The 14,708-nt window shown below is 37.9% G+C and overlaps 1 protein-coding gene across 1 annotated transcript in view; it reads left to right on the forward strand.

The window, feature by feature from the left end:
• ENPP1 (ectonucleotide pyrophosphatase/phosphodiesterase 1) overlaps window positions 1–14,708 on the forward strand; it is a 1,288,649-nt gene that overhangs the window by 713,723 nt on the left and 560,218 nt on the right. Inside the window, exon 10 of the mRNA XM_044063702.1 lies at window positions 10,957–11,022. Coding sequence (XP_043919637.1) covers window positions 10,957–11,022 — 66 coding nt within the window. The remainder of the gene's footprint in view (window positions 1–10,956; window positions 11,023–14,708) is intronic.

Here is a 14,708-nt window from a genome sequence, read left to right on the forward strand (position 1 = left end):
AATCCCAGTCTTGTCTGTGCACTTCTTTACTGGCAAATCATATTCCGTCAGTATTACTCCTAATGCACAGTAGCATGCCTAAAGAAATTTAACCTGTTCTTGATAAAATAAAGCCAGAAAAGAAGTATGTGATGTCTCAGGCTGGTACTGTGACTAGTGATGCTGTCAGGGGCAGACTGGGGATCTAGCAGTTCTAGCGAATGCCAGAAGGGTCGGAGCCAAAATAAGCCAGTGGGCCAGTGCTCTTTGAAACTGTATGCATTAAAATGCTTTTTATTTAAGTCAGTATCCACAGGATCATAGCTATCGTTGTCCATTGTCCAAATGCGCCCAAAGTGTTATCAGTTACATTCAAATATAAAATGATTATAGCTGACAAGGCTGGCACGTGAGGTGGGTCATATATGCAGTTATGTATCTTGACGGTCGTACACTCATATATGCTTATTTTTATTAGTTTATTAGTCTATGTCAAAGGAAGCGGTGGGTGCAAAGCAGTTGCATGTTGTTTTTTTCCCCTATTCCTATCTAACTGGTGCATTTCATTCTACGCAAAATTTATATTAAGCTCAGTCTCAGTCAGGGGTGGCTTGTGATGTTGGACTGCAGCTCCAAAAACTTAAAAAAAAAAAAAAAAAAGTTTAATTATTAAACTTTACACACTAGTAGCAGTGGTGGTGCTGCGGTAGGGTTGTCGCCTCACAGTAAGACGATTCTCAGCTAGAGCATCTTCTGCGTGGAGACATGCGTGAATGGGCGTACTTTTGTTGAAGGTTGTGCATCAGGGCTGGTAACTCGGCACGTAAAAATCAACTACCAATCATTAGCGGACCGGAGTTCCGCTGTGGCGACCCCTAATCGGGAAAAGCTGAAAGACACAACAACAACACACTAGTAGCAGTTCAAACTGCAAGCCAGTGTGCAAAGTCAAATGTGATTCTACACGGAACTCAGAGCAGTCTGTTTTAAAAACAGTCTGGATTGGGAAGACTGCAAGCATCAATGAAGATGCCCAGAAGTCATTGCAGTTTTAACCACAGGAAATAAGATGCTGACCAGACTGTGAAGTCAACAGAGTGTCATTTAATCTGTGTAGATGCGCAATGTGGATGCTGATTAGTCCTGTTGCACTCACATTCTCTTCCCCTGCTTTAGTTGTGAGGGAGAGAGCGAGAGACTGGAGAGACAGTGATCTGAATGAATTAGTGTTTAAACTTTAAGGCAAGTTTTCAATTTTTTCTTCTGGCAGGGCCAACCAGATAATTTCTGCATTTTTTTTTCCTGGCTGGTTCAACCAGATACTTTCTGTTTTTTTTTTTTTTTTTCTCCTGGCAAGGCCAACAAGATACTTTGTGCAATTTTTTTCCTGGCAGGGTCAACCAGATACTTTCTGTATTTATTTATTTTTTTCCTAGTAGGGTCAACCAGATAATTTTTGTATTTAATTATTTCCAGGCATGGTCAGCCAGGTACTTGTTAAATCTTGGTGCAGTCTCCTATATAAATTATCTTTCTGACATCCTAGTTCTGTAGGCTGGCAGGGTCAACCATATAGTAGAAGGCCGAATCTACAGTGAGCTGTGAATTTTGGGGGCTGTTTGTGATGTTTTTCTAATAATATCCTGGCGTGGTCAACCACATAATAATAGGTAGTCTATGCGTTTTGGGGGCTGTTGATGACTTTCTATTTTTTTCTTTCTGTTTTTTAATATAATATCTTGGCAGAGTTAAATAGATACAATGGGGGAGATGTGTTTTGGGGATTTTTGATGATGATTTTCTGTTTCTAGTATAATACACTGGCATGGTCAACCAGATATTAGTGATTGAGCACTTATTTTATGTAAATTGGCAAGCATGGTCAGGGTTTTTCCCACTGTAACATTGCTCTGTCCTTTCTAGTTGGCTTCACCCATCTAGTTGGCTTCACCCATTCAGCTGCCTCCTGCAGCCTCCCTTTGATTTGAAGTCACCAGCCACCACTGGTCTCAGTTTATATTCACAGGAGTTAATGTAGTACAGTTTTTTACATATTTGTACTTTTGTGCATTTACTGTTGTGCCTTTTATCATGAAAAAGTTAAGCAATTAGCATTCCTTTTAATTGTGATTTTTTTTTAAATTAGCACATTTAACTAATAATTAATTTTCATAATAATTTGATAGCTTTTTAATTTTCCCCTCTATATGAAAATGACAAATAAATCACTATGGAAATTCCAGATTTGATGGCATTTCTTAGAAGCTTTGGAATGGACACTAATTTAAATTCAGCTGTCCTTTTTTGTTTTTGATTACCAAGATTTAGAAATGCAAGTAAAACAATCAAAATTACAATTTATTTTAGATCCCTTTAAATAGGGATAAAAAAGAAAGCAGAAAACAAAAAGAAGGAGCACAGAAAATTCGGGACAAGAAACAAAGGAATCGACAATCCACTGTAGAAAAATGCAAAAAAATAGCGGATATATTCAGCAGTTTTTCCATTCCTAGACCTAGTCCGAAAAGGAAACTAGTGTAGAAGACCTCATGGAAATACACAAAGAACCCTAAACTGATATTTCAATAATACAAGAAGAAAATGCATCTAATGAAAAAGAAGAAACCGTCACTAAACAACAGAAATGAAGAATGAAGTTCATGAGAAAGTGATAAGTAAGGTTGTGAATACTTGTGAAATTGACAGTGTCCCCGGAAATACTAAAATTAACTATTTTTCTCATCCCAGTCAGAACTTCCTGTTTACATTTTTTACTTACCATTCAAAACAAGACGTTGCTGATCCTGTATTACAAAAATCTTTTAAGAGGAAAGACGGAACAGAGTGTAAGCAGTTATCCTACTGCTAGGAAAAAAAAAAGCCTTATTTTTGTTTGTCTGGCATTTTTCTAAAAGTTATAAAACAAATCCATTTATTGAAGGTATGGCAGATGGGAGACACATCCATCAAAAAACTGAAGAGCATGAAAGAAATACAATGCATCAAAGTTATGTGAAGCATATTTTTACATGCTGCCAGTGCCAATATTTGTAACTTATTATTTTCTAACCAAATTTTTGTAAGACGAGAACAAAAAAAAAACAAAAACAAAGATTCGAGTGGGTGATTGACATAATTAAGCTGATAGGTAATCAAGTACTTGGTTATAGCGGAACATAATTTGGAGCTGCATACACATTAGAAGGTATTTCTGTAAATCATGGAAATTTTTTAGAGTTAAATCTGCTTATAGCAAATATGATGTTTTGCTTAAGTGAGCATATAAATAACTGTATAAAGCAAAGTAAAACTATACACTTATTGGTAGGAAAATGTAGAGAGTCAGTAGTAACATTACTCTCTAAAAACGCAGTCAGGAAGGTGATACAAATTTGTTGGCAGCTTATTCAGGAGACAGTTGCAGGTGAGATAAGAGTAGCTGGAATATTTTCAGTACAAATCGATACAACACAAGATATCAGACAGGAAGACCGGTGTTGCATTATTGTACTGTACGTGACCGATCGAATTCACAAGAAGCTGTTAACAGTGTTATCCTGTGAATTGTCAACTGGAGAATATATGTTTCAGTTATCTTAAGCTCTGAAATCTTACAGTATTGATATTTCAAAATGTGTTGGCAGTTCTGCCAATGCAGCTGCAAATATGAAAGGGCAATATAATGGGTTTTCTGTATGGTTTTCAAAAGAATCACCTCATCAAATACATGTCTAGTGCTACTCACACATTCTCAATTTAGTACATCCATATGCTTTCAACGTTGCTTTTGAAAGTGTATCACTATTTAGTTTAATAAATGACATTTCAGTATTTATCCATGATTCATATCAAAGAATGAATACTTGGGAAAATGTAACACAAGGTGTTCACCATTGAAAATTATCAATAAATGGTGATATTCGCTGATGGTCAAAAGACATGGTTCTGAAAAAATATTTGCAGGATTTTCACATGCAGATTCAGCTTTGTACATGGACTTAATCATTACATTGACACATATTCAAGAGAATGCCAGATCTAAACCTGGAGTACATGTAAAAACAAAACCATATACAGAATCATTACTTAAGTATGAAACTATACTAACAGCACATATTTTCCTTTGAATATTTGATCCAATGACTCAATTATCTAAATATCTTCAAATAAGATAAATAGATGTTTTGAAATCTTGTCACATGGTTTCAGTAACACTGCAAGAAATCAAAACGTTCTTAAGAGATTTTGATACTGTCCAAGAGGCAGCCGACAGTTTTGTTAACCATGGTAACACAAAGTTGCTAGAATTAGAAGACTATGATTTGGAAGTACAATCTACTCTTCCAAGAAAAAGACCCAGGAAGAAGAAAATGATGACAGGTGAATCCACTCGTGATGAACAGATCTCTGGTGCTATTGCAACTTACAGAATACCGGTTTACAACATCATTCTTGATGAGATCATAGAAAGCATGCTTCACCATTTTAAGATAGTAGTGTAAGTTACTTGGATTTTTCGTTCTTGGATCCAAGAAACGTTTCTGAATTAAACAATTGAGGTATTCTGCCTCTGTTGCTAGTTAAATTAAGTGAATGCAAGAACTCAAAACGTTGAATGCTTGATTCATTTTGATGAAAGAGTCGCTGCTGAAAATTTATAAAGCAAACTTGCAAGTTTTGCATTGCATTGGGAAAACTTGAAAATGTCAGTAGTAGCAGAATATACCATTTGAACTGAAAATGAAGACAGTATTGACATAGAAATAGAAAATAAGTCATGCTCAGCATGTAAAAACTGCAGTATTTGTTATCTAATTTTACATTGCTATAACTTACCTACTGATGCTTATGCTATAATCAACCTAGCTTATAAATATAAGTTTACACTTTCTTTCACACAGGTTGCGTGTGAGAGAAGTTTTTCTACTTCAAAATTTATCAAAAACCATTTGTGAAGCACAGTCTCTAATGATAATTTAGATTCTTTCATGTTGATGGCTACAGAAAAAAGATATGCTGATGAACTTCGACAAAATAATTAATAAAATTGAAGAAACTTCAGAACTATTGAAAAATCTACTTGTCCCATAAAATTAATTTGTGATTTGTTAAAATTAATATGAAAACTAAAGAATATCTATAAGTATTTTTAAGTATTTAATTGTAATTTAGTTGTTAATGTTAATTGTTTAATTGTTAATAATTAATTAATTAAAATTGTAATGATAATATAATATTAAATATTGATCATTTCAACATTTCTCAGTTTGTTTTATTATTACTGTTTTTCTTAGGAATTTCAACATCCCACACTAGTTAGTGAAAATGGGCCAGTGGCCCTGATGGTGCCAAAGTCTAATTCTTGTCCCTGGCTATTGTAGTAACTCATATGAAAATCAGAGAAATATGTAAAACAGTTTTGCAACTAGCATGTTATTTTAAAATGTTGTATGGAAAAGTCTGTAAAAATGTAGTAGTCACTGTTGCGAAATGTACTTATAAAGAACAAGAGTGAATGTTATCACTGATAACAGCGGAAGAGACTGGACTACTTTTCATGGGTATTAGCTGAATAAAAAAAAAACATTTAATTTTGGAAAACTAAAACACAAACAGTCCGAAGGTAAGGGTTTAGAAAAATGCTTGTTAAATAGGAATCTGCAGCTAATGAAGAAATAGGTATTTTGAAAGGAAACATAGTTACTGTTCATATTCCTGCAGATATCAAACATAAGTTCTTCAGACCCACTTTAAGGTAGAAGACATACAGACTATTGAACGAAAACTCATTCATTATCTCCTGTGGAAATTTGCTCTTAATATGTACTTACTGAACCCATTTCTCATTGGTGATCCTGCCATAATCCTACATTTGTACTATTTAACACTGTTAAGATTGTGTAATTTTGCTTTGATGCATTTCTGAAAAAAATAACTTTTTATGTATATGTACACATACATACACGTGTGTGTGCATACGTATGTTTCTGTATGTGTGGGGTTCCAATCATTAATTTGATCAAAGACACACATGATTGAAAGTTTTCAGCTGTATTTTGATCCATTGAATGGAAGAATTGTTGAACATGTTGCATAGCCACTTGAGAGATGCCCACTGTGAATTGTCCACAATCATGGTATATAACAGGGATTGGGAATATGGCCTTTTCCTGCTGCTGTGTAGTCTTAGAATTGATGTATATAATGCAGTAGGGGGTGTGGGGGACTACTGGGGGGCTTTCCCCCCTTAGAAAATGCTGGTACCATTTTTTTATTTGTCTTGTGGGTGTACGTATGTATGTGTTTGGGTGTGTGTGTGTGTGTGTGTGTGTGTGTGTGTGTGTGTGTGTGTGTGCACGCGCACTCGCATGCTGTGAAAGGTTTCTGTTTCTGTAGGTATTGTTTGTATGTGTGCGTGCGTTTGCACACATGCATGTGTAGGCATGTATATGCACATGTACACCCATGTGTTTGTTAATGTTGCTAACTACCTGTTTTTTTTCCAGACTGTCTAGAATCAAAATAATATGTGCATAGTGGTGCTTGTAGTGGGCATTGAAAAGGGAGGAGAGAGGCAGGGTTTGGGGAGGTGTGAGACATGTAAATTCATTTTGTTTTTCCTACAAGAAAGAGTGACAACCCGTGTGTGTGTGTGTGTGTGTGTGTGTGTGTGTGTGTGTGTGTGTGTGTGTGTGTGTGTGCGTGCGTGCGTGTGTGTGCGTTCATCTGAATGTGCAGTGTGTTCAATAGGTTGATTATTTAAAAACTTTTTTAAAATCACCTGTATTGTGACCATTGCAGAATTAGAATATTCAGTGCATGCACAAACACACACACACACACACACACACACACACACACACACACACATACATGCTTTTTGCAGTGCTGCTCTATGTGGAAATGTCGTTTTTGAAGTGAGAAGTCTAACTGTGGCTAAATAGACCCATGTTTTTGAGTTTGCTGAAAATATTAGGGAGGGGGTTGTTGCTGTGTACATGCTGCACAGTGGCACGTTGTTATCTAGAGTTCTGCAGTGAAGATACTTTGCCAACATTTTCCTCTGCTTTTAAGTTAGACTTTACTTTGTATTAACAGACCAGTATTTCTATTATTCTTTCCAGGGGTGGATGACTTCCTGTGAGATACTATTATGCATTTCTTGGCATTTAGTTTTAGTCCTTGGCTGTGACACCAGTTTTATGTCTGTGTCAGTCCTTCCTAGAGAACATTTGTGCCAGTGGGGAATTCTGTGACTGCTCCTAATTTGCAGTCATCTGCAAATTTAGTCGACTAGAGGGCATTGACATTGGCCTTGACTTCAGAGAAGTAAATGCGAAAAACGAGCATTCCCAGGACCTATCCCCTGAGTGGACTCCACTTATGATTGGCCTCTTTGTTGAAGTAGACTCCCCAATTCTAACTTCCTGGGTCCTGTCTATGAGCCAGTTGGCTATCCACTGGGTGACATAAAGGTTTGTAACTAACTTTTTGAGTTTGTCAACAATGACTGAGTGGGGTATTGTGTCAAATGCAAAAAACAACCAGCAAAAGTCCAGAGGTAAAAAATACCAAAAAACAACACGAATTCTCCACCAAACAAATTTAATGTGGCTTAGTGCCTCGGCAACATCAGCCTTCTTTGAGCACACAAAAAGTAATAAATAAACACTCCCTTTTATACCAACCATAATTGTGTCAAATGCCCCGGCCAGGTCAAGGTAGGCCGTGTGACACATTTAGCTCTCATCCATTGCTTTGGTGGGCTTCTAAAAAAGTCCATCAGGTTGAGTAGGCATTATCTGCCCTTGACAAAGCCAAATTGGGTTGGGTCCAGTGTGTGGAGATTTACTATATCATTAGTGATCATTTCCATGATAATTCTTTCTGTGGCTTTGCATGTGCGATTACCGAGACTTCTGTAGCCCACCTTTGTGTAGAGGGATGACTGTTGCTGTTCTGCATTCATGAGGCACAAAGCCTGTTTGGAGGTTGCAGTTAAATAGTAATTCCATATTGCTTGATAGGTCAACTCTCACGCTATTTAGAAGGCATCCTGGGATATTGTCTGGACCCATTGATGCAGTGTTCTTGACCTTAGAGAGAGCACTAAGGACCTGTTTACCAGTGATAGCGGGGGAATTTTATTTGATGGTATTTCCTTAGGGAAGGTTGAGGGGGAAAGAGGGGGAAAGTTGGAGCTGAGTTTATCGGGCAGTAGGTTTGTTGCATCTTCTGGCTCAGTATAAGTGGCTGCATTTACAAAAAGAGCTCTGCACACAATTGTTCATTGCCTTTGAGGTTGTGGGCTTTGCTGAAGAATGCAGATAAATACCCTGGTATTAATGAGCTTGTTTCTCTAAAACCAGTGTTGAAGGCACGCCCACTTCCACATTAGTTTGTCGTCATAAAGTAGTTATATTCTATGGCAGCTGACTGGTTGCTTTGTATTTAAATTCTGATGTGTGAAACACTGTTTAATAGGTCTGAAGAAGCAGTCTGTGGACTGTGAAAGTGCTTATCTTTGTTTTTTGGTTTCACATTAAAGTTTTTTTGTTTTATTTTAGCCGTGGTGATTGTCCTTTCTTCTTAACTCTTCAGCTAAAGAATGCCTTGTAGTTATCCTTGGCCTAGGTGGCCAAATTTACCTCACATTTAGTTTTGGTAGACATTATTTGTCTTCTGAGTTTGTTTAGTTTGATGAGAGTGCTTTTATCCTTCTGGCTGCTGCACCTCCTAATTTTTGCCATGATTTTCTTCCTTCTGTTGTACAGCCTATTTTGTCATTCCACTAAGGTGGCTTGTTTTCTGAGTTAATTCTGTACTTCATCCTGGCGGGTACTGCTGCCTCTATGCAGCTATTAACATGCTTGTATAGAGTGTCTGTGAACAGTTTTGCATGTGCAGCAGTGTTCTCCAGGTTTCTGGGGGCTTGAAATTTTGCTAGGATATCACTTAATAGCAGGAAGTTAGCCTTAGAGTAGGTCCTGAATATTCAAGGGTTAGCTGGGGGTCCAGGTTTTATTTTTACTTCAAAGGAGGCCATTTTGTGGTCTGACCTTAACACGGAAGACATTACACTAGGAATGTGCAGCACTCTCCCATATTAGTTAGGATCAGATCCAGATCCAGTATGGTTGCACCCCTGGTTGGTGTATTGACAGTCTGGTCAAGGGAGTTTGTATTTAAAAAATCCAGGAATCGCTGTGCCTATACGTTTGTTGTTGTAAAGGATTCCTGGTTAGTAGTGGGGTAATTAAAGTCACCCATGAATATGGTATTGGGTTGGATGGTGAGTGTTTCCAGTACGTTTAACTAAATGGTATGGGTTTCCTGAGTCATAGAGGGGGGACCTATAGCTTGCAATGAAGTGGTGTTGGATTTTGCCTGTGGTGATTTGGACATGGATAAGCTCAAGTGGATTGCCCTGTTTGACCAGCCTTGAAGTATATTTATTTTTGAGGTAATCTGAGGCAACTCCCTCTTTAGTCCCTGTCTGTGTAGTAGCTGGTTTATATGTGTAGAAGGCATTGTAACCTTGCACTGTCGGTGTGCTCTCTGCAACTTTAAACCATGTCTCAGTGACCGCACAGACAACTGCATTCTCTAGGGCAAAGGGCAAAGAGCACTTCTAGAGAGTGGAGTTTTTGTTTAGACTCCTAGCATTGAGCAGTAATACCTTTAGATTTTCTTGGTTTTGATTTGCTATGTCAGAAGTACTTTCAGTTTGGCATTGCCTAGAAAATGCACTATGGGGAAGACAGTGTTTTAACTAAAATTCAAAACCTAGAGGGGAGGGGTGCAGGCCATACCTGGCAAAGCAATGTGGTCTGTTGACCAGATCTTCCATACTGACAAATATTGCACCCCCTTAGAATGACACCAGAAACTAAGACAATTATTAAAGTCAGTAATCTTTTGTTTCTATTCTGGCATTACCTTGGAGAAGGTAGAATGTTCCTCAATGCTAGGCACATACTAGCCTTGGGCACGTATTCCAAGAGCTCCATGATGTCTCTCTTCATACAGTTCAGGGAGGTTTGTCTCAAGTCATTTACTCCCGCATGGACTATGACCGAGTCATACTGGTACTTGTGCTCCAGTGACCTGAGTGCATGTGTAATGCAGTGGATCCTAGCCCCTGATAAGCAACTGACCATGACTTAGTCCTTACTCGGTCTGTTGAGAGGGACATCAGTATGTCTCACAATGGAGTCTTCAATGTCTAGAATGTTGGATTGTGTGGTGGCTTGCATTATGGGCTTAGACGTAGAGGCTCCATGAGATGTGGCTGTATGTGTTGATGTGGGTGTTGTTTTGAAAGAGTGCATTTGGGGCTGCTGAGGGTGTTTGTTAACCCACCTTGGGCCACTAGAAACAAGCACTTTTGTTTTCTTTTGTTTCTTAGCAGCTGTGGAGCTTTGGTATGTTTAAGCAGCGTAATAGTTGCAGAGTATGCAAGTTGAGACTGTGAGAATCAAGTATAGGCCTCTAAAGGAAGCTCTCTGATTACCCAGAACCACTTGATGTGGTATATCTATGTAAGGTGTCTTCTGGTTTTGCTCAGAAATGCTAAACAGTGACTGAGCAGTTCATATGTGGAATTAATGATGCAATGAAGAAACATAACTTCAAATGAAGCTTGTGTTCCAGACAACTCAGTACATTTACAGAGATTTTAGCAAAGCTGTCCTATATATATTTAAAATGCAAATCACAAGACATTTCTAAAAAAAAATAAGAAAAAATGTAACTCACTGACTTAATATCAGTCATTTTAGCAATAATGTCATGTTTATGATCTTTAAAAATGCTGTTCAGAGTCTATGTTCTGGATCAGTTATATTCTAATCAATAATTTTTAGTCTTGATGCCAGTTGAAAAGGTGTCTTAAACAAGATTATTGCTGAATGAAATACATTTAAGACGCTGGTTTTGAATTAGATTAATTAATGGATAACAAATCCTTATTTTTAGATCCCTTCCATATGAAGAACGTATCCAAACTATTCTTGAGTGGCTGAGGTTGCCCGAGGATGAAAGGTAAGTTGAAATAGTTAAGTTGTTATGTGGTGTTATATGAAAGACTGCATGATTATGGTAACATAGTGAATAGGATAATGTTTTATTCAATTATTAAAGCTCCATTTAACTATGAGAGTGAATCCTGAAAGGTTAAATATTTGGCAGACTGATGATGTAGAACAGTGCCATTATGTATATATTGCCATTATGTAATAATTTTGTTTTATTTTCTGTATTTCCTTTTTATTAAGTGATTACTTTAATTAAGGGTCCTTTTTCTCCAAGTGTTCATTCATATTCATAGATGCATAGTATTCTGTGGTTTCTCAACCGAGCTTGCATTGGTCAGGTTCATGCTTGTGTTACTTCTTTTTCTTGCTATTGGAAGAATTGATGATTTATTAGCAGTGTTAAATCTGATTTCCAGTTCTCTGATTGGATTGTTTAACAAATTCGCAATACAGTTTTAAGTATATGTATTGTGGTGCAGAACACCTCACTGCATTCCCAGTCATCAAAAGGTGCACATTTTCCCAATATAGGTGCATTTAAGTAATGGGGTGCATGGGATGCGGGGGGCACAGCCTCCACCTGTGAAAACAGGATTTTACCAACTTTAAGAGAGCAATTTCAGACAGCATGGTCCGTGAAGAACAAGGTTTCTGTGAGTTTTCTAGATCCTGCTGTTGATATTTCTTTTGTTATTACATATATTTCTGCATGGCTCCGTTACCATTGGTCTGTCATGGAATATCAGAAAAATTACAGTTAAATGTTTGATATGTACTGTACTCTGTCTTCATTACTTACAGAGATTTTGAATAGATTATACCCACTAGGTTTCCCTCAGTCGAGTGTACTCATTTACTCTACGCAATATTTAAGACTCAAGATATGAAATATCTTTTATTTTATTTTATTGCTATCTAAAAATGCTAAACTACTTAAAAATTTTCCATTTCACATCCCAGCAAAGTAGGTAGATTAGAGATCCCCAAAATTACCAATGAGTGTTTGTGTGTGTGTGGGAGAGCTGTATCATACTAATGGCTGCAACCCTGTAGAGGCTTAGCTTCTTTGTCTTCTGATAGTAGATCAGTGGGATATTATCTGGCTCCCTACTATGATCTGGATGGCTTAAGCAGCTAATCTGGGAATGAATGAATGTATGCTGAATGAGGGAATGTATGTTGAAAGCTAAGCTAATGTATTACTGTCAGTTATTTTTGTATAAACACTTGCACAAAAGTTAGGCAACTAACTTTTTATTTTTTTTTCTGTCTTGTATTCTTCACTCCTGATTCACAGTGTTCCTTGAGCCTCTGTACTGTCTGCCCAGTCACCCTGTTCATTCCCCCAGAGGGGAGAGACTTACGGGCCATTTGTTCCTTTGACAGGTTGAGGGTAGTAGAGTAGCAGGAGGAATGTTATCCTATCCAGGGAACTGAAGATTTTATTTTAAGGCCAGGCACTTCCCCAGCACAAGCTTACTTTGATGCTGGGGGCGATGTACAATGAGTGTGCATGAGGGGCATGTCTACCACTTTTACAAGAGGTGACCCCCAGCAAACTTGCTGTTCTCTGAAGGCAAAACACTTCCAGTGAGCCCTGGTCTCTATAAGGCATTCTATGTGGAGTTCACACCTCTGACACCTGCTTTTTAACCCTCTCTTGCGAGATGAGAAAGCTCCACCTCATTGCTCCTCTCTTCCTGGACAGCTCCTCGAGTGCTGTGACTGTTAATTGAAGCAGGGCTTGCTGGTCTTTGGCATGACCTTTCCTTCTGTGTTAGCATACTTACTAATTGTCTTTGTTACTTAATGGAGAATAGATAGTTACCTTGGCTGTATTACATAATGGAAGAAGTGTGTCACTGAATTATTAAAAGTGTTCATTAAAGTTTGTTAACACAGAAAAAAATGCATATAAATTTTAAATTATTTATACAATGCACTGTGGTAGGACTACCCACCCAGTGGTTTTTAACCTTGGCTCTAGATGAGTGCCATTGTTAAATTGTAACCCCAACTCCATGTGCATAAAAATGGGAAAAAGGGGATGTGGATATATGTATGTACGCATGTGTGGATTGATTATAAAATGTCGCTCAGACAAATATCCATACAAATGTATACATTATTTGTAAAGTGTCACTGGATGTTTTACTTTATCTGCATTGGTATCTAGACGTGAGTTGAAAACACTGTAAAGTGTGTGTGTGTGTGTGTGTGTGTGTGTGTGTGTGTGTGTGTGTGTGTGTGTGCGTGCGTGCATGTGTGCGTGCGTGCGCGCAAGCACGCACTAGAGAGTGTGGTCTTGTCAATGCATAAGTTATGAATACTTTTTTATAAGCAGAGTGGTGGAATAGTGCTGAGTTTGGAGCCAAGAAAAGGAATGTAGATCCTATTGGTTATTTATAAGCATGTGAAGTTGTATTATGCCTTTCTATTTCTTGTATAAGGATGATATGTACATATAAGCATACACACACAGAAACAAATATTTCAGACATGGGCACTAATGCTTCTCTAGTCTGCCAGTATACTGTAACAGTAATTCCCATAATAAGTGCCCAAGTTGTTCTTAAAAATATCTAAACTAGTGCTTGCTTTAATATAATTTGGTAGTCTGCTCCATGCATCAGCTACTCTGTCAGAGAACCAATTAGTACACTTCTCATTCCTATAGAATCTTCTACATAGGTTGTCTGATTCTCTTCTGTGTTTGGTAAACCCAAACATTCCCAGATGTAGTCATCTCTAAATGCTCTGTGTACCTGAATAAGGTTATTCTTCTTAAATATCTGTATGAGAGACTGCACAAGTTCAATTATTTTATTATTTCATAATATCTTAAATTTTCACATCCAGTGATGCTCTTGTATTTTTGCTGTACTCTTTTCAATTTACTTATTTGTGTTTTCTTGTAAGGTTTCCATATTGTTATTCTGTACTTAAGTTTGGATCCAATGTAACTTATACTTATTAACAATGATTGCAACATTTCTGCTTTCCTAGACTTTATAAATCTTTTTACACAGCCTATTGATGTTCTTCATGTTTCACTGTTGCAGTCATCACATTTGGGTTATCCCTGCCAGGGTAACCCTCAGTCGGCCCGAATACCAGAGGCGTAATATTTCTGCATCGGTTGCTGTCACTCCAGGACTGACGTCAGGTCATCAGTGGTATAAAAACAAGCAGCCAATGTCATTACATCAGTCTTTCTTGCCGAGGAGCCCGAAGCAGAAGCAGTTCGCACGAGTGCTGGTCTGCCGCTACCTGAGTTTTTCGTTTCCGAATTAAAGTTGAAGTCTTCTAAAGCTAAGTACCCCTTTGGGGATCCTTTTTTCGTGCTCTAACCAATGTCAGAAAAAGTTAACAATTGTCTCGCCTGTGGAAAGCAAATACTACACCGAGACTTTCATTCTTACTGCGTCACCTGTTTAGGCCCAGACCATGATATCCCCCGCTGTCGCTTTTGTGCTTTGTTCATCGCCAGAACTATACATCATCGGGCCCTTATTGTAGCTAGATATTTTCGCTCTCAGTCCTTGAATTCTGATATGGCTTTGGTAAGCCATCCGACAACTGATCTTCCAAAAAAACATAAGGATAAACACAGAAGCAGACTGCACTGGTCCAAAACTGCCGACGACACTTCCGTTAAGCTAGTCATCAGTTCTCCAGTCCTCAGTGAGGCGT

This window comes from Protopterus annectens, chromosome 1.part0 (genome assembly GCF_019279795.1).
Source record: "Protopterus annectens isolate FY-2018-M chromosome 1.part0, PAN1.0, whole genome shotgun sequence".
Lineage (NCBI taxonomy): Eukaryota > Metazoa > Chordata > Ceratodontiformes > Protopteridae > Protopterus > Protopterus annectens.